This window comes from Panulirus ornatus, chromosome 37 (assembly GCF_036320965.1).
Source record: "Panulirus ornatus isolate Po-2019 chromosome 37, ASM3632096v1, whole genome shotgun sequence".
Taxonomy (NCBI): Eukaryota; Metazoa; Arthropoda; class Malacostraca; order Decapoda; family Palinuridae; genus Panulirus; species Panulirus ornatus.
In genome coordinates, this window is record NC_092260.1 from 22,475,591 (window position 1) to 22,500,544 (window position 24,954).

At 40.9% G+C, this 24,954-nt stretch overlaps 1 protein-coding gene across 1 annotated transcript in view; it reads right to left on the reverse strand.

The window, feature by feature from the left end:
• The window catches only part of 128up (GTP-binding protein 128up), a 31,283-nt gene extending 6,556 nt beyond the window's left edge, over positions 1-24,727 (reverse strand). The window contains exons 1-5 of the mRNA XM_071683970.1: positions 24,568-24,727; positions 21,716-21,881; positions 9,980-10,110; positions 8,206-8,385; positions 2,134-2,229 (exon numbers count right to left, since the gene is read on the reverse strand). Of these exons, the coding sequence (XP_071540071.1) occupies positions 2,134-2,229; positions 8,206-8,385; positions 9,980-10,110; positions 21,716-21,881; positions 24,568-24,606 (612 nt within the window). The 5' untranslated portion in view covers positions 24,607-24,727. The remainder of the gene's footprint in view (positions 1-2,133; positions 2,230-8,205; positions 8,386-9,979; positions 10,111-21,715; positions 21,882-24,567) is intronic.
• Positions 24,728-24,954: the final 227 nt, after the last annotated feature.

Below are 24,954 nucleotides of genomic sequence, written 5' to 3' on the forward strand. Positions count from 1 at the left end.
AGAGAGGAAAGTGATTGGTTCTCAGTGAATGTAGGTTTGCGGCAGGGGTGTGTGATGTCTCCATGGTTGTTTAATTTGTTTATGGATGGGGTTGTAAGGGAGGTAAATGCAAGAGTCCTGGAAAGAGGGGCAAGTATGAAGTCTGTTGGGGATGAGAGAGCTTGGGAAGTGAGTCAGTTGTTGTTCGCTGATGATACAGCGCTGGTGGCTGATTCATGTGAGAAACTGCAGAAGCTGGTGACTGAGTTTGGTAAAGTGTGTGGAAGAAGAAAGTTGAGAGTAAATGTGAATAAGAGCAAGGTTATTAGGTACAGTAGGGGTGAGGGTCAAGTCAATTGGGAGGTGAGTTTGAATGGAGAAAAACTGGAGGAAGTGAAGTGTTTTAGATATCTGGGAGTGGATCTGTCAGCGGATGGAACCATGGAAGCGGAAGTGGATCATAGGGTGGGGGAGGGGGCGAAAATTTTGGGAGCCTTGAAAAATGTGTGGAAGTCGAGAACACTATCTCGGAAAGCAAAAATGGGTATGTTTGAGGGAATAGTGGTTCCAACAATGTTGTATGGTTGCGAGGCGTGGGCTATGGATAGAGATGTGCGCAGGAGGATGGATGTGCTGGAAATGAGATGTTTGAGGACAATGTGTGGTGTGAGGTGGTTTGATCGAGTAAGTAACGTAAGGGTAAGAGAGATGTGTGGAAATAAAAAGAGCGTGGTTGAGAGAGCAGAAGAGGGTGTTTTGAAATGGTTTGGGCACATGGAGAGAATGAGTGAGGAGAGATTGACCAAGAGGATATATGTGTCGGAGGTGGAGGGAACAAGGAGAAGAGGGAGACCAAATTGGAGGTGGAAAGATGGAGTGAAAAAGATTTTGTGTGATCGGGGCCTGAACATGCAGGAGGGTGAAAGGAGGGCAAGAAATAGAGTGAATTGGAGTCATGTGGTATACAGGGGTTGACGTGCTGTCAGTGGATTGAAGCAAGGCATGTGAAGCGTCTGGGGTAAACCATGGAAAGCTGTGTAGGTATGTATATTTGCGTGTGTGGACGTGTGTATGTACATGTGTATGGGGGGGGGGGGGGTTGGGCCATTTCTTTCGTCTGTTTCCTTGCGCTACCTCGCAAACGCGGGAGACGGCGACAAAGTATAAAAAAAAAAAAAAAAAAAAAAAAAAAAAAAAAAAAAAAAAAAAACCTACACAAAAGATTAAGCCTACTCTGACTGACACACACATATGACTAGCCATATCATCAAAAACAACTGTCACATATCTGGCTACATATAAACTGAAAAGGTATACCTATTTCCAAATGCTATCATAATTTAATATGCATATACATGCACATTTATACAGTCTATTATGTACCATCAGCCATGAGGCTGTAAGTATAGATACCTGAAGAAAAAAATCAGTTATGATATGACAAAATCCTAGAAAAGTTTTTCAAGTCTGATGAATATAAAATATAAAACTTGGAGCAGCTACCTTATTCTAATAGGCAGTAGTTTCACCAGCTCTACAAGATACATTACAATTAATCCAGTCAGCCCTGCTTTTCCTACCAAAGCTTTTGAACATTGTATACATCACATTTATGCTAAATAATCATCATCTTCAGCACTAGGATGTTCTGGTGATGTGTGCAGCTGTATCCAAAAAACCTTAGCTCACTTCCTCACTGAATCTAAAAATAAAAAATAATGCTTGCCTTCTGATGATGCTATATGGTCATCTGTGTCTTTTGGTGCATCACATGTAAGAGTAAACAATACAGAATAAGACCAGAATAGAGGAAAATTCTGGCACTAAAACTCACTGCAGTATGTGTACTATACCCTACAATATCATAAATATGATGACTTCTGATGTCGTGAAACGTAATTACTTTTCATTCATAATGTTAGGGAAATGACTTCCAACAAAAAATACGTAAAAACTGATTAAATATGACCAGAAATATCATGTCCATAACATCGCATAAAAAATATTTACAACAAAAGATGAACAAAAAACACAATTATAATATTTTGTAAAACTTTCCAGGCTGGTCACCATTAGTCACCTAACTCTGGGTTCACTCTGTTGATGATGGTCAGGCACTCAAAATGTTAATAAGTTAAGTATAACAATGCAAACCTTGACAAGCTCCATGTCTAGCTCAGTTTGCTGTACAACACATTGAAGGTTCACACCACCTTTCTCCTTTTTGCGAAATGTAATCTGAGGTGGCTCCTGTCGAGAGAAAGCAAGATGGCATTACACCTACTATTACAATGCAAGAGAGGAAAAGGATACTATATAAAACACATATACCCTGTCTTAAAGAAGACAGTGTAAACATCTATCAGAGAGAAGTCAAGCCACATAACAGACAGGTGAAGGTGACCTACTTCTTAAATGATCTACCACTATTTGCAGTGTATACAAAAGATATGCATGAAGTTCTAGTCCTAACTCTGATGTGTACATGTGAAATTTCAAAGGTGCATGAAAGCCTTTTATGAAGGAATGGTTATCTCAAACATATGGCAGATAATGATCAAAAATATAATTAGTATTACAGCTGATGGCAAGAGTAAAGGGTAAGCCACAACAGATATGAATGCCTGCAGTGAGAAATATTATTGGTGCTAAATATATTTCACATGATGTCAGAGAAATGATTTGTTATTAAGGGAGCCATTTTGAATTGGAGTGGTATGATTGGAGACTGGCTTCATGTAACAAATCAATTTGAGTAAAATGAAAAAGAAACACGATGTTTGTGTCACTTTAGCAAACTGGATGCGAGTCAGAGTATCAGTGAATGGAAAGACTATTCAACTGATCTTTCCATCTATTATCATTAATCCACCCTCAATCTATTGGTGTGGATCAGATACAGATATCTACATCCTCAACAAATTTCCAATGTGCTAAAGTGATGTAGAGACTTCACACTTTTACAATGCATTTTACTTTTTCACATTACCCACCAAGCTGATTTGTCAAGCAAGATTAGTGTCTCCATATATACCACTTCATATACAAAATGCTTTGAGCTCATTTGATCCTAAACTATTTGTCTAGTATCTATATCTATCTATATCTCCAATGCCCATTCCTGCCAGGAACTCCCATCAGGGAATTGGCCACAGCAAAAGATTCCCCGTTACTTACACGCCTCCCTCACATACACCATTCTACACATTATACCATCATTCCTCTCCCTCCTGTGCTCTTCAACTTTATTTCCCCATGTCACAAGTGGTCTTCCTCTCATATCAACCCCTTTATTGTAATATCATACACTATCCTTGTAAACTCCCAGTCTTGCATTCTTTCCACATGCCCAAACCACCTTAAAGTTTCACCCACTCTACCACTCCACAATTCATTCCCTTTGCATTCCCTGCCATACCAAATCGCTCATACAAACCCTCATTTCTTTCTTCTTTCCATCCAATCATGCCATAAGCTCCTCTCAAATAGCTCATTTCTATAGCCTGGATTCTTGACCTCAGTGACTCATTCCATGACCAAGTTTTGACTGCATAGGTCAGGGTTGAGAGTGCTATACTGTCTCTTAATTTTTTCTTTACTTCCATACACCTCTACCCTTCATTGGTCTTTTAAGGGACCCAATGACTCTTCTAATCTGTTATGCTCTCTCCCTTATCTCTCCTTCATTATTCACAAACTTACATTAGGACAGTTCCCAATATTTAAATTGTCACCTCTCCCAGTCTTTCTCTCCAATATCTATAAAACAGTTTAGTACACTTTCTTCTCTCACTTTATAGGGCTTTGGCTTTGCAAAATCTATATTTTTCACTATGTTTCCTTTCAAACACTATTACTTTTACTTGTATTACTCTTCAATTGCCTACACTTATACACATCATAAAACACACTTTCAGACTTCTGCCATTCCTCTTCACTCTCGGCAAACAACATTATCCACAAACAGGTCTGTCATGTGCCACCATATCTCTCCACCACACTATCTCTGCATCCCCTTTCCCTAGCTGTGCTTTCATCTCTCTTATCACAACTATTTATATGTTAAAAAGACACGGTAACCACACAGCCCTGCCTCACACCTACATATATACTGAAACTTTTGCTCAACTCTCCACCCACACTTACACATGCATTTGCTTCTCGATAGAACTTTTTTATACCATTCAACAGTTGTTCCACAAGTATATCCTCAACATATCCCATAAAGCATTCCATATCTCTACCTCTTTTCTGACCCCTTCCCCCATTTCCTGCAATCCTGACACAGGGGTATCTTATCTGATACTTTCCATTTCAAAGTTATTTTTCCCACAAAAATGATACTGTGTTGGTGGCATAGGAACTGTATGCAATAACAGGAAACTAAATGCATGTGTTTGCTACAGGAAGGTGAAAGTATGTGAAAAACAGTGATAGGATGTGAAATAAATTTCAAAGTAAGAGATTTAAGAGGGTTATTATTCTATTTCATTATGATCTTTTTTAGGTGGTTTCATAAACATATAGGAATGGAAGAGGAGATATTGGAAAAGATGTTAAGGATAGGAGGCTGGGTGATGCTCTAATGCCAATTATGATTGGGAAGCATGCAAGATAAGCATGAGTTTGTAATGCACAATAACATGGCAAAAACAGGCAGTAAAGACTGATTTCATGAAATCTGTTTGTTCAATTCATATGATATTGGACAGAAAGAGAAAGAATGGCAAAAAGATGATACAGAAAAAGGTTGGACTGATAACAAGAAAGAAGACATTTCAAGATGTACCATCTTGAACTGTTGCACAGAAAAGATGGATGATGAATGTTTCTGAATATGTATATTAATGGGGTGACACTAGAAGGCAGGGGATAACCAAAAGTGAGATGAAAAGTTGGACTGAGGAAGAATGTAGATGCAAGGGATATTAACATGTGCAGGGAATAAAGAACTGTGGGGAAGACTTAAGTTCAATCGCTCCATTGGATACTGGGCTGCCAAATGCTGGATACAGAGAGAAAAATACTATTTCTTAACATTACTTTTCAAAATAATTCAAAATAGCTACCAAAGAATCACAATATAAAAATAACAAAAACAAAAAAAAAACAGCATCGCTACCCCCTGCTTCAGCAAGGTAGCGCCAGGAAAATAGACAAGAAAAAGCCACATTCGTTCGAACTCAGCCTCTATCTGTCATGTTTAACGCACCAAAACCACAGCACCCTATCCACATCCAGGCCCCACAGACCTTTCCATGGCTTACCCCAGACAATTCACATGCCCTGGTTCAGTCTATTGACATAACATTGACCCTGTTATACCACATTGTTCCAGTTCACTCTATTCCTTACATGCCTCTTACTCTCCTGTATGTTTAGGCCCCGATAGCTCAAAATCATTTTCACTCCATCCTTCTTCACCTCCAATTTGGTCTCCTGCTTCTTGTTTCTCCAACTCTGACGCATATATCCTCTTTGTCAATCTTTCCTCACTCATTCTCTCCATATGTCCAAACTATATCAACACAACCTCTTCTGCTCTCTCAACCACACTCTTTTTGTTTCCATACATCTCTCTTGCCCTTTCATTATTTACTTGACCAAACCACCTCACACCACATATTGCCCTCAAACATTTCACTTCCATTGCATCCAGCCTCCTCCATACAACCCTATCTATAGCCCAGGCCTCACAACCATATAACATTGTTGGAACTACTATTCCCTCAAACATACCCATTTTTGCTCTCTGAGATAATGCTCTCTCTTTCCACATATTCTTCACTGCTCCCAGAATCTTTATCCCCCCTCCCCTGTCCTGTGACACTTCTGCTTCCATGGTTCCATCTCCTAAGCCCACTCCCAGATATCTAAAACACTTCACTTCCTCCATTCTTCTCCATTCAAACTTACATCCCAATTAACTTGTCCCTCAACCCTACTGAACCTAATAAACTTGCTCTTATTCACATTTACTCTCAACTTTCTCCTTTCACACACTTTTCAAACTCAGTCACCAACTTCTGCAGTTTCTCACTCGAATCAGCCACCATATCTGTATCATCGATGAACAACAACTGACTCACTTCCTAGGACCTATCATCCCCAACAGACTGCACACTTGCCCCTCTCTCCAAAACAGTTGCATTTACCTCCTTAACCATCCTATCCATAAACAAATTAACCATGGGGACATCACACACCCCAACGTTCACTGGGAACCAATCACTCTTCTCTCTTCCTACTCATACACATGCTTTACATCCCCAGTAAAAACTTTTCACTGCTTCCAGTAACTTACCTCCCACACCATATACTGTTAAAACCTTTCATAAAGCATCTCTATCAACCCTATCATATGCCTTCTCCAGATCCATAAATGCTACATACAAATCCTCCTGTTTTTCTAAGTATTTCTCTCATACATTCTTCAAAGCAAACACCTGATCCACACATCCTCTTACATTTCTGAAACCACAGTGCTCTTCCCCAATCTGATGCTCGATACATGCCTTCACCGTCTCAGTCAATACTCTCCCATGTAATTACCCAGGAATACTCAACAAACCTATGCCTCTGTAGTTTGAACACTCACCTTTATCCCCTTTGCCTTTGTACAATGGCACTATGTATGCATTCCACCCATCCTCAGGCACTTCACCATGGTCCATACATACATTCAATACCCTTACCAACCAATCAACAACACAATCACCCCCTTTTTTGATAAATTACACCGCAATACCATCCATAACTGCTGCTTTGCCGGATTTCATCTTCCACAAAGATTTCACTACCTCTTCTCTCTTTACCAAACCATTCTCCCTGACCCCTCTCACTCTGCACACTGCCCCCCCAAAAAACTGCATGGATGGACTGAAAAAGACTTTGAGCGATCAGGGCCTGAACAGACAGAAGGGTGAGAGGCATGAAAGGAATAAAGTGAATTAGAATGATGTGGTATACTGGGGTTGACGTGCTGTCAATGGACTGAACCAGGGCATGTGAAGCATCTGGGGTAAACCATGGAAGATCCATGGGGCCTGGAAGTGGATAGGGAGCTGTGGTTTCAGTGCATTATACATGACAGCTAGAGATTGAGTGTAAATGAATGTGGCCTTTTTTGTCTGTTTTCCTGGCGCTACCTCACTGAAGTGGGAGTAATGATGCTGTTTCCTGTATGGCGGAGTATTGACAGGAATGGATTAAGGCAAGCAAGTATGAATATGTACATGTGTATATAAGTATATGTCTGTGTTTGTATAAGTTGATATGCGTATGTATGTATATGTGCATATATGGGCATGTATGTGTATATGAGTGGATGGGCCATTCTTTGTCTGTTTACTAAGGCTATTTCGCTGATGCGGGAACAGCAATTATGAATAATTTCCTAGCGCTACCTCACGCGCGTGCAAGGGGAGGGAGTTGTCATTTCATGTGGCGGGATGGCAACAGGAATGCATAAAAGCAGCAAGTGTGAATTATGTACATATGTATATATGTATATGTCTGTGTATGTATATATATTATCCCTGGGGATAGGGGATTAAGAATACTTCCCACGTATTCCCTGCGTGTCGTAGAAGGCGACTAAAAGGGGAGGGAGCGGGGGGCTGGAAATCCTCCCCTCTCGTTTTTTTTAATTTTCCAAAAGAAGGAACAGAGGGGGCTAGGTGAGGATATTCCAAAAAAGGCCCAGTCCTCTGTTCTTAATGCTACCTCGCTAATGCGGGAAATGGCGAATAGTTTAAAAGAAAAAGAAAGAATACTTCCCACGTATTCCCTGCGTGTCGTAGAAGGCGACTAAAAGGGGAGGGAGCGGGGGGCTGGAAATCCTCCCCTCTCACTTTTTTTTTTTTTTTTTTTTTTTTTTTTTATTTTCCAAAAGAGGGAACAGAGAAGGGGCTCAGGTGAGGATATTCCCTCAAGGGCCCAGTCCTCTGTTCTCAACGCTACCTCGCTAATGCGGGAAATGGCGAATAGTATGAAAGAAAGAAAAGATATGTATACGATGAAATGTATAGGTATGTATATGTGTGAGTGTGGACGTGTGTGTATATACGTGTTGTGGGTGGGTTGGGCCATTCTTTTGTCTGTTTCCTTGCGCTAGCTCGCTAATGTGGGAGACAGCGACAAAGTATAATAAAAATGAATAAATGATAATAATAACAACAACAACAATAATAATAAGTAAAAAGTGAAATTTATTCAAGTTCTCACCTTATTAAGTCTGATCCCAAAACCTTCCAATTCTTTTTCAATCAACTTCTTTTGACCAAGAGGTTTTAAAACATCGAGCACAATGAAGATGAGGGAACATGTGCGAGCCACAGCAATCACCTGCTTACCTCGACCCTTGCCATCCTTGGCTCCCTCAATGATACCGGGGAGATCAAGTAGCTGAAAGAATGGGCAGTTTCAAATGAAAAATCTAGATATATTGGAAGTTGCAGAATGAAGCATACACACACACACATATATGGAGAACCTTCACTTTACCGTGAAGAGGTATATGCACAATCACCACTGGAAAGAGGAAATAAGAGGCTGAGTACTTTCATTTAATACATCCTCAGACAGAGTGGGGGAGATACAAGTGTTGAGGTCCTTAAAAGCACAGAGGTAGCAGTGAGATGGGACCTCATTATCCCCGTGGAGAGCAGGTGGGCACTAATCATGTGATGTGACATCTGACCTTCCTCCCCTTACATGGTGTATGGACAGGGTTATTCTTGTGGATACTTCTTAATAATCATTTCAGTTAACAGTTTGTCACATTCAAAATGGTCAAAGGACATATTTACATTATGATCAAATGTGCCAGAGATCAAACACGATTCAATTACATTTCTTTCACTGAAAAAATTTGATTTAGCTATGGTCTTAGCTCCTTCCCAGTTGATATGGTGATCAAAGGCAACTTTATAGCTTTACGTTGAAATAAGCCATTCTGTTGGGCTATCCTAACACAGTACTTGTGTTGTAAGATCCTAGTCTCCAAATCTTTCCCCTATTGTCCAATACGCCACAATCAGGGAAAGGTTTGGTGACTAGGATCTCACAACATAAGTACAGTGTTAAGATAGTCCAACAGAGCAATGGCTTATTTCAATGTAAAGCTGCCTTTGATCATCATATCAACTGGGAAGGAGCTAAGACCATAGCTAAATCAAATTGTTTCAGTGAAAGAAATGTAATTGGATCATGTCTGATCTCTGGCACTTTTGATAATGTAAATATGTCCTTTGGCTATTTTAAATGTGACAAACTGTTAACTGAAATAATCATTAAGAAGTATCCATCAGAGTAACACTGTCCACACACTACGTAAGGAAAGGAAGGTCAGGTGTAAGGTCACATAATTAGCGTCCACCTGTTCTTCACGGGGATAATGAAGCCACATCTCACTGCTACCTCTGTACTTTTTAAGGACCTCAACACTCTTATCTCCCCTGCCCTGTCTGAGGATGTATTAAACGAAAGTACTCTGTCTTTTATTTTCTCTTTCCATTGATGATTGTGCATACATTTATATAAGTTTTTTTCTTCATAGGTATTTGCCATTTACCATGTTAGTGAGGTAGTGTTAAGAACAGAGGACTGAGTCTGAGAGGAAATATCCTCCCTCACGTATAAAGCTTTCCTTGGGGATAGGGGTGAAAGAATATTTCCCATGTATTCCCTGCATGTCACAGAAGGAGAATAAAGGGTGAGGGAGCAGGGGGCTGGAAATCCTTCCCTCCTGTTTTCTACTTTTCCAAAAAAAGGAACAGAGTGGGGCCAAGTGAGGATATTCCCTCTAATACTCAGCCCTCTGTTCTCAATGCTACCTTGCAAATGCAGGAAATGGCAAATATGTACGAAAAAAATAAAGCTTTCAGTGGTAACATATACCATTATCTTAATATCAAAATCCAAAATTTGCATTTGCAGAGTAAATTCTGCTTCCAAATCATCTACTATGCATTAACAAAGATGTTAGTTAGTTGCTCACCTGAATTTTAGCTCCTTTGTATTTAATACAACCCGGGACAGTAGTGAGGGTGGTAAATTCATAAGCTGCCACCTCAGAATAAACGCCTGCCAAGTTGCTTAGCAATGTTGATTTACCCACAGATGGAAAGCCTTATCAAATAAAATTGAAAAGGAAAAAAATGCTATTAATCTTATGAACTTACTATGATAATACAAAAAGTAAAATCTTAAACTAACATTAATCATTTGTATACTGTCAGTAATTAACCTTTCACTACTGTTACCAGAATTACAGATAAGGCAAGGCATGACAGTCAGAAGAAATTTCATGTATCAACATTTACGTAGAGCATAAAAGATGCTATTAATCTTATGAACTTATAATGATAATCCAAAAAGTAAAATCTTAAACTAACATTAATCATCTGTATAGTGTCAGTAATTAACCTTTCACCACTGTTACCAGAGTTACAGATAAGGGAAGGCATGACAATCAAAAGAAATTTCATGAACCAACATTTATGTAAAGCATAAAAGATGTGGCAATCAGTATCATTTCATACACAAGGCTGTCAGCAGATGGTAAGTTCAGCCTTTATGACAAAGCCTTCATTATGAGGTTTAAGTTACTGACAAGTGTCACAACTGAAACCAATGTGATCAATATTATTAAACTTCTACTTCTGTCTTCAATAATAATCTATGATTATACTTTGTTGCTGTCTCCCGCGTTAACGAGGTAGCGTAAGGAAACAGACGAAAGAATGGCCCAACCCACCCACATACGCATGTGTATACATACACGCCCACACGCACATACACATACCTATACAGTTCAACATAAACATACACATACAAACACAGACATATACATACATACACATGTACATATTCATACTTGCTGCCTTTATCCATTCCGTTGCCACCCCGCCAAACATGAAATGGCACCCCCTTCCCTCGTGCACGCACGAGGTAGTGCTAGGAAAAGACAACAAAGGCCACATTCGTTCACACTCAGTCTCTCGCTGTCATGTGTAATGCACTGAAACCACAGCTCCTTTTCCACATCTAGGCCCCACAAAACTTGCCCTGGTTCAGTCCATTGACAGCACGTTGACCCCAGTATACCATAGTGTTCCAATTCACTCTATTCCTTGCATGCCTTTCTCCCTCCTGTATGTTCCGGCCCCGATCGCTCAAAATCTTTTTCACTCCATCCTTCCATCTCCAATTTGGTCTCCCGCTTCTCCTCATACCCTCCACCTCTGACACATATATCCTCTTTGTCAATCTTTCCTCACTCATTCTCTCCATGTGACCAAACCAATTCAATACACCCTCTTTTGCTCTTTCAACTACACTTTTTTATAACCAAACATCTCCCTTACCCTTTCATTACTTACTCCATCAAACCACCTCACACCACATATTATCCTCAAACATCTCATGTCCAACACATCCACCCTCCTCCGCACAACTCTATTTATAGCCCATGCCTCGCAACCATATAACATAGTTGGAACCACTATTCCTTCAAACACATTCCTTCCACACATTCTTCAATGCTCCCAGAACCTTAGCCCCCTCTCCCACCCTGTGACTCACTTCTGCTTCCGTGGTTCCATCCGCGGCCAAATCCACTCCCAGATATCTAAAACACTTTACTTCCTCCAGTTTTTCTTCATTCAAACTTACCTCCCAATTGACATGTCCTTCAACCCTACTGAACCTAATAACCTTGCTCTTATTCACATTTACTCTCAGCTCTCTTCTTTCACACACTTAACAAACTCAGTCACCAGCTTCTGCAGTTTCTTACATGAATCAGCTACTAGCACTGTATCATCAGCAAACAACAACTGACTCACTTCCCAAGCCCTCTCATCCACAACAGACTGCATACTTGCCCCTCCCTTCAAAACCTTTGCATTCACCTCCCTAACAACCCCATCCATAAACAAATTAAACAACCATGGAGACATCACACACCCCTGTTGCAAAACAACATCCGCTAGGAACCAATCACTTTCCTCTCATCTCTTCCTACTCGTACATATACCTTACATTCTCGACAAAAACTTTTAACTGCTTCTAGCAACTTACCTTCCACACCATATGCTCTTAATGCCTGCCACAGAGCATCTCTATCAACTCTATCATATGCCTTCTCCAGATCCATAAATCCATCTGTTTTTCTAAGTATTTCTCACATACATTCTTTAAAGCAAACACCTGATCCACACATCCTCTACCACTTCTGAAATCACACTGCTCTTCCCCAATCTGATGCTCTATAAATACCTTCCTAAATAATTTCTCAGGAATACTCAACAAACTTATACCTCTCTTTCTGAACACTCACCATTATCCCCTTTGCCTTTGTACAATGGCACTATGCATGCATCCTACTAATCCTCAGGCACTTCACCATGAACCATACATACACTGAATATCCTCACCAACCAGTCAACAATACAGTCGCCCCCCCTTATTGATAAATTCCACTGCAATACTATCCAAACCCACCATCTTGCCAGATTCATCTTCTGCAAAGCTTTCACTACCTCTTCTCTGTTTACAAAACCATTCTCCCTGACTCTCTCACTTCACACACTACCTAAACCAAAACACCCAATATCTGCCACTCTATTATCAAACACATTCAAGAAATCTTCAAAATACTCACTCCATCTCACTTCACCATTACTTGTTATTACCTCCCCATTAATAATGATAATGGTGCAACTGGCAGTTGCACCATTATTATTATCATTATAGAGATGCTCTGTGGAAGGTATTAAGAGTATATAGTGTGGGAGGCACATTGTTGGAAGCAGTGAAAAGTTTTTATCAGGGATGTAAGGCATGTGTATGAGTAAGAAGAAAGGAAAGTGACTGGTTCTCAGTGAATGTTGGTTCGCGGCAGGGGTGCATGATGTCTCCATGGTTGTTTTATTTGTTTATGGATGGGGTTGTTGGGGAGGTGAATGCAAGATTTTGGAGAAAGGGGCAAGTATGCAGTCTGTTGTGGAAGAGAGGGCGTGGGAAGTGAGTCAGTTGTTGTTTGCTGATGATACAGTGCTGGTGGCTGATTCAGGTGAGAAACTGCAGAAGCTGGTGACTGAAATTTGGTTAAGTGTGTGAAAGAAGAAAGTTGAGAGTAAATGTGAATAAGAGCAAGGTTCTTAGGTACAGTAGGGTTGAGGAACACGTCAATTGGGAGGTAAGTTTGAATGAAGAAAAATTGGAGGAAGTGAAGTGTTTTAGATATCTGAGAGTGGATTTGGCAGCTGAAGGAACCATGGATGCAGAAGTGAGTCACAGGTTGGGGGAGGGAGTGAAAGTTATGGGAGCATTGAAAAATGTGTGGAAGGTGAGAACATTATCTGTGAAAGCAAAAATAGGTATGTCTGACGGAAGTGGTTCCAAAAATGTTATATAGTTGTGAGGCGTGGGCTATAGATAGAGTTGTGCGCAGGAGGGTGGCTGTGCTGGAAATGAGATGTTTGAGGACAATGTGTGGCGTGAGGTGGTTTGATCGAGTAAGTAATGTAAGGGTAAGAGAGATGTGTGGAAATAAAAAGAGCGTGGTTGAGAGAGCAGAAGAGGGTGTTTTGAAATAGTTGGGCACATGGAGAGAATGAGTGAGGAAAGATTGACCAAGAGGATATATGTGTCGGAGGTGGAGGGAACGAGGAGAAGTGGGAGACCAAATTGGAGGTGGAAAGATGGAGTGAAAAAGATTTTGAGTGATCAGGGCCTGAACATGCAGAAGGGTGAAAGGCGGGCAAGGAATAGAGTGAATTGGATCGATGTGGTATACCGGGGTTGACGTGCTGTCAGTGGATTGAATCAGGGCATGTGAAGCGTCTGGGGTAAACCATGGAAAGTAGTGTGGGGCCTGGATGTGGAAAGGGAGCTGTGGTTTCGGGCATTATTGCATGACAGCTAGAGACGGAGTGTGAACGCTACCTCGCACACATGAGGGGGGAGGGGGATGGTATTCCATGTGTGGCGAGGTGGCAATGGGAATGAATAAAGGCAGACAGTGTGAATTGTGTGCATGGGTATATATGTATGTGTCTGTGTGTGTATATATATGTGTACATTGAGATGTATAGGTATGTATATTTGCGTGTCTGGACGTGTATGTATATACATGTGAATGGGGGTGGGTTGGGCCATTTCTTTCGTCTGTATCCTTGCGCTACCTCACAAACGCGGGGGACAGCGACAAAGCAAAATAATAATAAAAATAATAATAATCATTCACACTCAGTCTCTAGCTGTCATGTGTAATGCACTGAAACCACAGCTTCCTTTCCAAATCAAGGCCCCACAGACCTTTCCATGGTTTACCCTAGACACTTCACATGCCCTGGTTCAGTCCACTGACAGCACATCAACCACGGTATACCACATCGTTCAAATTCACTCTATTCCTACATGCCTTTCACCCTCCTACATGTTCAGGCCCCAATCACTCAAAATCTTTTTCACTCCATCTTTCCACCTCCAATTTGGTCACCCACTTCTCCTCGTCCCCTCCACCGTGAATGAATGTGGCCTTTTTTTGTGTTTTTCCTGGTGCTACCTCACTGAAGTGGGGGTTAGCGATGCTCTTTCTTGTGGAACTGGGTAGCAACAGGAAGAACTACGAATAAGTACATATGAATATATGTATATGTGTATATGTTCATATGTGTTTTTTTTTTATTTTTTTTTGCTTTGTTGCTGTCTCCTGCGTTTGAGAGGTAGCGCAAGGAAACAGACGAAAGAAATGGCCAAACCCACCCCCATACACATGTATATACACACACGTCAACACACGCAAATATACATACCTATACATCTCAATGTACACATATATATACACACACAGACACATACATATATACCCATGCACACAATTCACACTGTCTGCCTTTATTCATTTCCATCGCCACCTCACCACACATGGAATACCATCCCTCTCCCCCCCTCATGTGTGCGAGGTAGCGCTAGGAAAAGACAACAAAGGCCCCATTCGTTCACACTCAGTCTCTAGCTGTCATGCAATAATGCCCGAAACCACAGCTCCCTTTCCACATCCAGGCCCCACACTACTTTCCATGGTTTACCCCAGACGCTTCACATGCCCTGATTCAATCCACTGACAGCACGTCAACCCCGGTATACCACATCGATCCAGTTCACTCTATTCCTTGCCCGCCTTTCACCCTCCTGCATGTTCAGGCCCCAATCACTCAAAATCTTTTTCACTCCATCTTTCCACCTCCAATTTGGTCTCCCACTTCTCCTCGTTCCCTCCACCTCCGACACATATATCTTCTTGGTCAATCTTTCCTCACTCATTCTCTCCATGTGCCCAAACCATTTCAAAACACCCTCTTCTGCTCTCTCAACCACACTCTTTTTATTTCCACACATCTCTCTTACCCTTACATTACTTACTCGATCAAACCACCTCACACCACACATTGTCCTCAATGTGCATTTATGCATATAGGTGTGTATATGAGTGGATGGGCCATTCTTTGTCTGTTTCCTGGCACTACCTCGCTGACATGGAAAATGGCAATCAAGTATTATAATCATAATAATAATAATATATTTTTTTTTTTGCCGCTGTCTCCCGTGTTTGCGAGGTAGCGCAAGGAAACAGACGAAAGAAATGGCCCAACCCACCCCCATACACATGTATATACATACGTCCACACACGCAAATATACATACCTACACAGCTTTCCATGGTTTACCCCAGACGCTTCACATGCCCTGATTCAATCCACTGACAGCACGTCAACCCCGGTATACCACATCGATCCAATTCACTCTATTCCTTGCCCTCCTTTCACCCTCCTGCATGTTCAGGCCCCGATCACACAAAATCTTTTTCACTCCATCTTTCCACCTCCAATTTGGTCTCCCACTTCTCCTCTTTCCCTCCACCTCCGACACATATATCCTCTTGGTCAATCTTTCCTCACTCATTCTCTCCATGTGCCCAAACCATTTCAAAACACCCTCTTCTGCTCTCTCAACCACGCTCTTTTTATTTCCACACATCTCTCTTACCCTTACGTTACTTACTCGATCAAACCACCTCACATCACACATTGTCCTCAAGCATCTCATTTCCAGCACATCCATCCTCCTGCGCACAACTCTATCCATAGCCCACGCCTCGCAACCATACAACATTGTTGGAACCACTATTCCTTCAAACATAGCCATTTTTGCTTTCCGAGATAATGTTCTCGACTTCCACACATTCTTCAAGGCTCCCAGGATTTTCGCCCCCTCCCCCACCCTATGATCCACTTCCGCTTCCATGGTTCCATCCGCTGCCAGATCCACTCCCAGATATCTAAAACACTTTACTTCCTCCAGTTTTTCTCCATTCAAACTTACCTCCCAATTGACTTGACCCTCAACCCTACTGTACCTAATAACCTTGCTCTTATTCACATTTACTCTTAACTTTCTTCTTTCACACACTTTACCAAACTCAGTCACCAGCTTCTGCAGTTTCTCACATGAATCAGCCACCAGCGCTGTATCATCAGTGAACAACAACTGACTCACTTCCCAAGCTCTCTCATCCCCAACAGACTTCATACTTGCCCCTCTTTCCAAAACTCTTGCATTCACCTCCCTAACAACCCCATCCATAAACAAATTAAACAACCATGGAGACATCACACACCCCTGCTGCAAACCTACATTCACTGAGAACCAATCACTTTCCTCTCTTCCTACACGCACACATGCCTTACATCCTCGATAAAAACTTTTCACTGCTTCTAACAACTTGCCTCTCACACCATATATTCTTAATACCTTCCACAGAGCATCTCTATCAACTCTATCATATGCCTTCTCCAGATCCATAAATGCTACAAACAAATCCATTTGCTTTTCTAAGTATTTCTCAAATACATTCTTCAAAGCAAACACCTGATCCACACATCCTCTACCACTTCTGAAACCACACTGCTCTTCCCCAATCTGATGCTCTGTACATGCCTTCACCCTCTCAATCAATACCCTCCCATATAATTTACCAGGAATACTCAACAAACTTATACCTCTGTAATTTGAGCACTCACTCTTATCCCCTTTGCCTTTGTACAATGGCACTATGCACGCATTCCGCCAATCCTCAGGCACCTCACCATGAGTCATACATACATTAAATAACCTTACCAGCCAGTCAATAATACAGTCACCCCCTTTTTTTAATAAATTCCACTGCAATACCATCCAAACCTACTGCCTTGCTGGCTTTCATCTTCCGCAAAGCTTTTACTACCTCTTCTCTGTTTACCAAATCATTTTCCCTAACCCTCTCACTTTGCACACCACCTCGACCAAAACACCCTATATCTGCCACTCTATCATCAAACACATTCAACAAACCTTCAAAATACTCACTCCATCTCCTTCTCACATCACCACTACTTGTTATCACCTCCCCATTTGCGCCCTTCACTGAAGTTCCCATTTGCTCCCTTGTCTTACGCATAATAATAATAATAATAACAAAGCTCAAAATGAGAATATTTTTCTGTGCTTTGACAAAAGGAGCTTGACATGCACATGCATGGCTGTCCTGCCCAATCATGGCAGCTCAGACATAAAAGGTCAAGCTAACCTAACAATGTATACATCGTGTCCATAAAAGGTCAAGCTGACCTAAAAATGTATACCTCATGTCAATAAAAGGTCAAGCTAACCTAACAATGTACACATCATGTCCATAACTTCTACCCACCATAAGCTAATGAATGACATCCCTGAAAAGTTGTAAACAATTACATCATTACTGCTCCACCCCATGTTCTTTGACAGCTAAAACCTACAGACCAGCCAATCACAGTAAGAAAGATATGACCACAAAAGATCGAGGATCACCAGCACTGTATACCATGTGCGTGGGTGGCAACTGGATATATCCTTCATTCATATTCAAGCTTTAGTATGAAAGAAAGAGTAGCATGGTCCTGAGGGCACTGGTGTATTTTAGTGTCAAGCAATCGGAAGATTGTCAAAAATTGACAAAAAATCTGCAGGTTCTACCAACAACAGTAATTTCAACAATGAAAGCTCTTTCTGTGTGGAAATTAGTTTTCTTATATAAAAATTCTATCCCAAGGAATAGGGTAAAAAGAATAATAACAAAATATCTCATGTCATGGAATAGACTAAAAGGGGTGGGAGTAGAGGGTTGGAAAGTATGGATTTACCTCACTGGCACAGTCATAAATTCCTGATGCTACCTTGCTTTGTCCATTTCATAATTCTCTCTATATTTCAATTAAGGCCAAGCTTTGAAGTGGACTTTCGTGAGTGACTGGAGCCTTAAAGATAAATCTAAAACTGTATTTTCTGTACTAAAATATGCCTGAATGATGACTATTTAACACAAGATCAGCAAAAATGGAGATATACAAACTATTATAATGTCATTCCACATCCACATATACCTCAACAACAAATATGAAAGTGAATGAATGTGGCCCTTTTGTCTTTTTCTGGCACTACCTCGCTGAGAGAGAGAGAGAGAGAGAGAGAGAGAGAGAGAGAGAGAGAGAGAGAGAGAGAGAGAGAATGCTATTTTCTGTGTGGCGGGGTGGCGACAGGAATGGATGAAGGCAGCAAGTATGAATATGTACATGTGTATATATGTATGTCTGTGTATGTATATGTTGAAATGTATAGCTATGTATATGTTGCTAGGTATATGTGCATTTATGGGCGTTTATGTATAAATATGTGTATGTGAGTGGTTGGGCCATTCTTCATGTTTTCTTAAGATACCTTGCTGAAATAGGAAACAGCAAAAAGCACAACAACAACAATAATAATAATAATAATGCATTGTTGACTGGTTGGCAAGGTTATTTAATGTATGTATGATTCATGGTGAGGTGCCTGAGGATTGGTGGAATGCTTGCATAGTGCCACTGTACAAAGGCAAAGGGGATAAGAGTGAGTGCTCAAATTACAGAGGTATAAGTTTGTTGAGTATTCCTGGTAAATTATATGGGAGGGTATTGATTGAGAGGGTGAAGGTATGTACAGAGCATCAGATTGGGGAAGAGCAGTGTGGTTTCAGAAGTGGTAGAGGATGTGTGGATCAGGTGTTTGCTTTGAAGAATGTATGTGAAAAATACTTAGAAAAGCAAATGGATTTGTATGTAGCATTTATGGATCTGGAGAAGGCATATGATAGAGTTGATAGAGATGCTCTGTGGAAGGTATTAAGAATATATGGTGTGGGAGGCAAGTTGTTAGAAGCAGTGAAAAGTTTTTATCGAGGATGTAAGGCATGTGTACGTGTAGGTAGAGAGGAAAGTGATTGGTTCTCAGTGAATGTAGGTTTGCAGCAGGGGTGTGTGATGTCTCCATGGCTGTTTAATTTGTTTATGGATGGGGATGTTAGGGAGGTGAATGCAAGAGTTTTGGAAAGAGGGGCAAGTATGCAGTCTGTTGTGGATGAGAGAGCTTGGGAAGTGAGTCAGCTGTTGTTTGCTGATGATACAGCGCTGGTGGCTGATTCATGTGAGAAACTGCAGAAGCTGGTGACTGAGTTTGGTAAAGTGTGTGAAAAGAAAGTTAAGAGTAAATGTGAATAAGAGCAAGGTTATTAGGTACAGTAGGGTTGAGGGTCAAGTCAATTGGGAGGTGAGTTTGAATGGAGAAAAACTGGAGGAAGTGAAGTGTTTTAGATATCTGGGAGTGGATCTGGCAGCGGATGGAACCATGGAAGCGGAAGTGGATCATAGGGTGGGGGAGGGGGCGAAAATTCTGGGGGCCTTGAAGAATGTGTGGAAGTCGAGAACATTATCTCGGAAAGCAAAAATGGGTATGTTTGAAGGAATAGTGGTTCCAACAATGTTGTACGGTTGCGAGGCGTGGGCTATGGACAGAGTTGTGCGCAGGAGGATGGATGTGCTGGAAATGAGATGTTTGAGGACAATGTGTGGTGTGAGGTGGTTTGATCGAGTGAGTAACGTAAGGGTAAGAGAGATGCGTGGAAATAAAAAGAGCGTGGTTGAGAGAGCAGAAGAGGGTGTTTTGAAGTGGTTTGGGCACATGGAGAGAATGAGTGAGGAAAGACTGACCAAGAGGATATATGTGTCGGAGGTGGAGGGAACGAGGAGAAGAGGGAGACCAAATTGGAGGTGGAAAGATGGAGTGAAAAAGATTTTGTGTGATCGGGGCCTGAACATGCAGGAGGGTGAAAGGAGGGCAAGGAATAGAGTGAATTGGAGCGATGTGGTATACCGGGGTTGACGTGCTGTCAGTGGATTGAATCAAGGCATGTGAAGTGTCTGGGGTAAACCATGGAAAGCTGTGTAGGTATGTATATTTGCGTGTGTGGACGTATGTATATACATGTGTATGGGGGGGGGGGGGGGGGGGCCATTTCTTTCGTCTGTTTCCTTGCGCTACCTCGCAAACGCGGGAGACAGCGACAAAGTATAATAAAAAAAAAATAATAATAATAATAATAATTGATATGAACCAAGGAATCACACAGAGATTAATGTTACGGAACACAAGTCAAATGCTTATGACAGCATGAACAACAAACTGCTGCAAATGAAGCCTGGGGCTTTTACAGTACAACAGATCAGAGGTACTAAACCACAATTCCAAAATGTTGTCCAGTCTAAAATGCATTCTTCCTCTAAAGCTTTGCAGTCACCTTATCAGTCCATGTTAATTCTGGATGATAATGGGGATTTCCCATACAAGAGTCTGTTTTGCATGTTAAGATTTATCTGCCTCACAGTTGGTATGTATTCACAATTTATGAAACCAACTGTGAAAGGAGTGATAATAAAATTCCTGAAACAGATGTGCTTGACTTAAGTGGACGGGACTGCCTGGCTTGTGTCCTTCAAGCTCTGTTGTATGCAGACATGACAAAAAGTTCAAAAGGAAAAGGTGGAGTCATCATCTTTGGTATTCCTGAAACAACCTTGGAAAAAAATCTACCTAATAAATAACGTACCCACAACAAGCCATTTATCTTATCTACTTTTAACATCCTCATCTCAAATACCCATCTTCAATAGTCAACTTACTATCATTTTTTCAACCTCTTAATCATCACATCCTGAACAGCCACATCACTTATGCAATGTATGCATTTCTTACATTTCTGTGTGTCACAGTCAAAAATCTCTTAAATAATTTTCTAATTCCTACCATAGTATATATGTTATACATCTCAACTGCTCTCATTCTTTAATCATGTGTATGGGAAAACTGTGGTTTCACGTTCAAATGCAAGAGTTGCATGTATTCCATTTTGTAAGCTTCTTGAACGTTCTACACTTGATGTCTTTTTATTCTTCAAAGCTCTCAGTACATGTCCACCTCTTCTCTCTAGAAAGACTTGATTCCAGAACTTCAACATTCCCATGGTCATACTTAATGACGGTCACACTCAAAATTTTGAATACCCTAACTTATTAATACTCTTCAAAATTACTTTTCAGAGACAGACCATTTCTCTCTCTCTCTCTCCCATAAGCCTCACCAATTAGTTTTAGCATTATATCGAACTCCTCCAGTTCAGCTTATCAAACAGCATCATCTTAAAAAAATAACTATGATACCTTTCAATTTACCATAGTTTAGCTGTCCAGCCAGCAAATCACCTCAATTCACATGGCACCTCCTTCAAAAATACATTATAGTATTGCAACACTAAGCAGCAATGAATAAGGATACATACCTACAAAACCAATACGTGCATCTCCAGTCTTGGCAACATCAAAACCTTCACCTGCAGCACTTCCACCACCCTTTGGGGTAATCAATTCTCGCTTCAATTTTGCCAATTTTGCCTTAAGTAAGCCTAAGTGACCCATAGTAGCTTTGTTCTTTTGTGTTCGGGCCATCTGAAACATAATTTGTCTATAATCACTTGTCTTTTGAAGAAAGGATATAAGCGTGTTTCTTTGTAACAGCACAAATACTTTTATAAATCACTTCTTTTGAAGAAAGGATATAAATGTGTTTCTTTGTAACAGCCCAAATATTTCTAACTTTTTCCAAGCTACCTTTCTGTTAAAAGCTTTGATCCTTGTTAATTCTTTGGGATATCAACTGTACCATATAATCAGAGCAAATGATGAAGAGGAAATTTTTATTTTTCATTTATTTACATTTTTATATCAATAGTATTATCAACCTGTGTATACATTAAATGTGAATAAGAGCAAGATTATTAGGTACAGTAGGGTTGAGGGTCAAGTGAATTGGGAGGTAAGTTTGAATGGAGTGGATTTGGCAGCAGATGGAACCATGGAAGCGGAAGTGAATCATAGGGTGGGGGAGGGGGCGAAAATTCTGGGAGCCTTGAAGAATGTGTGGAAGTCGAGAACATTATCTCGGAAAGCAAAAATGGGTATGTTTGAAGGAATAGTGGTTCCAACAATGTTGTATGGTTGCGAGGTGTGGGCTATGGATAGAGTTATGCGCAGGAGGGTGGATGTGCTGGAAATGAGATATTTGAGGACAATATGTGGTGTGAGGTGGTTTGATCAAGTAAGTAATGTAAGGGTAAGAGAGATGTGCGGTAATAAAAAGAGTGTGGTTGAGAGAGCAGAAGAGGGTGTTTTGAAATGGTTTGGTCACATGGAGAGAATGAGTGAGGAAAGATTGACCAAGAGGATATATGTGTCAGAGGTGGAGGGAACGAGGAGAAGTGGGAGACCAAATTGGAGGTGGAAAGATGGAGTGAAAAAGATTTTGAGTGATCGGGGCCTGAACATGCAGGAGGGTGAAAGACGTGCAAGGAATAGAGTGAACTGGAACGATGTGGTATACCGGGGTCGACGTGCTGTCAATGGGTTGAACCAGGGCATGTGAAGTGTCTGGGATAAACCATGGAAAGTTCTGCGGGGCCTAGATGTGGAAAGGGAGCTGTGGTTTCGGTGCATTATTACATGACAGCTAGAGACTGAGTGTGAATGAATGGGGCCTTTGTTGTCTTTTCCTAGCACTACCTCACTCACATGAGGGGGGATTGGGTTGTTATTCCATGTGTGGCGGGGTGGCGATGGGAATGAATAAAGGCAGACAGTATGAATCATATTCTTTCTTTCTTTCATACTATTCGCCATTTCCCGCAATTAGCAAGGCAGCGTTGAGAACAGAGGACTGGGCCTTTGAGGGAATATCCTCACCTGGCCCCCTTCTCTGTCCCCTCTTTTGGAAAATAAAAAAAAAAAAGCGAGAGGGGAGGATTTCCAGCCCCCCGCTCCCTCCCCTTTTATTCACCTTCTACGACACGCAGGGAATACGTGGGAAGTATTCTTTCTCCCCTATCCCCAGGGATATGAATTATGAATTATGTACATGTGTATATATGTATATGTCCGTGTTAATATATATGTATACATTGAGTTGTATAGGTATGTAAATTTGCGTGTGTGGACGTGTATGTATATACATGTGTATGTGGGTGGGTTTGGTCATTCTTTCGTCTGTTTCCTTGTGCTACCTTGCTAACGCGGGAGACAGCGACAAAGCAAAATAAATATAAAAAATAAATATACATTAATATGCCATTACATTACAGTAATCAGAGTCATACCTCGAAAAGCATAAACATTCTTCGGAAAATGTACCTCCTAAACAATGTATGAAGTCCTCAAGCAAAAACCAATAAACATATGGCACATATAATACTACAGACTCATTCTGCAAATTAGACAATTCTGCACTCTTCCTGTCAACACAAAAGAGGGATCCTTTGTAATTTCACTTACTTTTGGAGTTTTAAACTACAACCACTTCTGACAAGCAACCTTGAAAGCACATTTACGCATGGTACATCAATTCTGGCTGATCCTGACCACACTAAGCAGGTAACCTTAGGGCTTCCCAGGAAAGGTCAATATTCAGCGCTTCTGTATTCCACACACTCAAAAATGCCTTACAAGTCCTTTTCAGTTTATGGTTAAAATCAACAATCAGATTCTCATTACTCAGAATTTTTGTGCCAAGTCCTTATCTAACCCAAGTATTATCTTACTTTTACAATAAAGACAACATGGAATTTTTTTCCTATAGCACATGGAGTTGTTGGAGGCCCTGCATCATCTAAAATATAACTAGTTAGACACACTCTAGATAATTGTACGTTAACAAGTAAGGCAACTAATGACTTGAACAGCGGAGGACCTATATTACAACTGCTGTCACTCGTAATGGCACCTTTAATTTCATCTGTGGTCTAGTCTTTCATGCCTGTCTGACCAAACGAGAATGATTTCCTTAATGCCAAAACCTGGGAATCACGTTTTCCAGAAAAATTCCATGTGTACCTTCCTTTGATCCCAAAGAGAATCTTGATGTTTTCCCCTGTTCCATGTACATTCAATTTCAGGGATAATGTAGGATGTGAATAACACATCCAAAACATCTATTAAGTAGCTATCTACCCTAACTAATGAGTGCCAGCTGGAGACTAGAGAACTGACACACGAAGTTCGGGATCTCACCAGCACCTTAAGCCATTAACATGGGGTAAAAGAAACTCCAGACACAATATCTACTACATATAACACTTCTCATTACCTCGGCCTCGATGTCGGCAATTTTCTGTAATATACTCATTATGACTAGTTGATGTTCAGCCACTCAAGTTTTCGCTATATGGTTAAGGATGTGAGACCAGAGAAACCTTGTGTACATTGCCATCTGACGGTAAACTCGCTCACATGACGTACGAGATGCGCAACAGAGCCTGAAAAAAATGCATACATATGTTGAAATGTAGATTTATATACCGTATATTCAGTTTCAGTCGTTGTACAAACTTCACGATGAACTCACATAAGGAACATGCACTATATGGGAATAATTACATAAGAGAGGGCACAAAGCAGCCACATCTTTGATAAACGTATCAACCCTGGTTTAAACTTGTGGTAACCCACCATGTGGATTATTCATCCAGCAAAA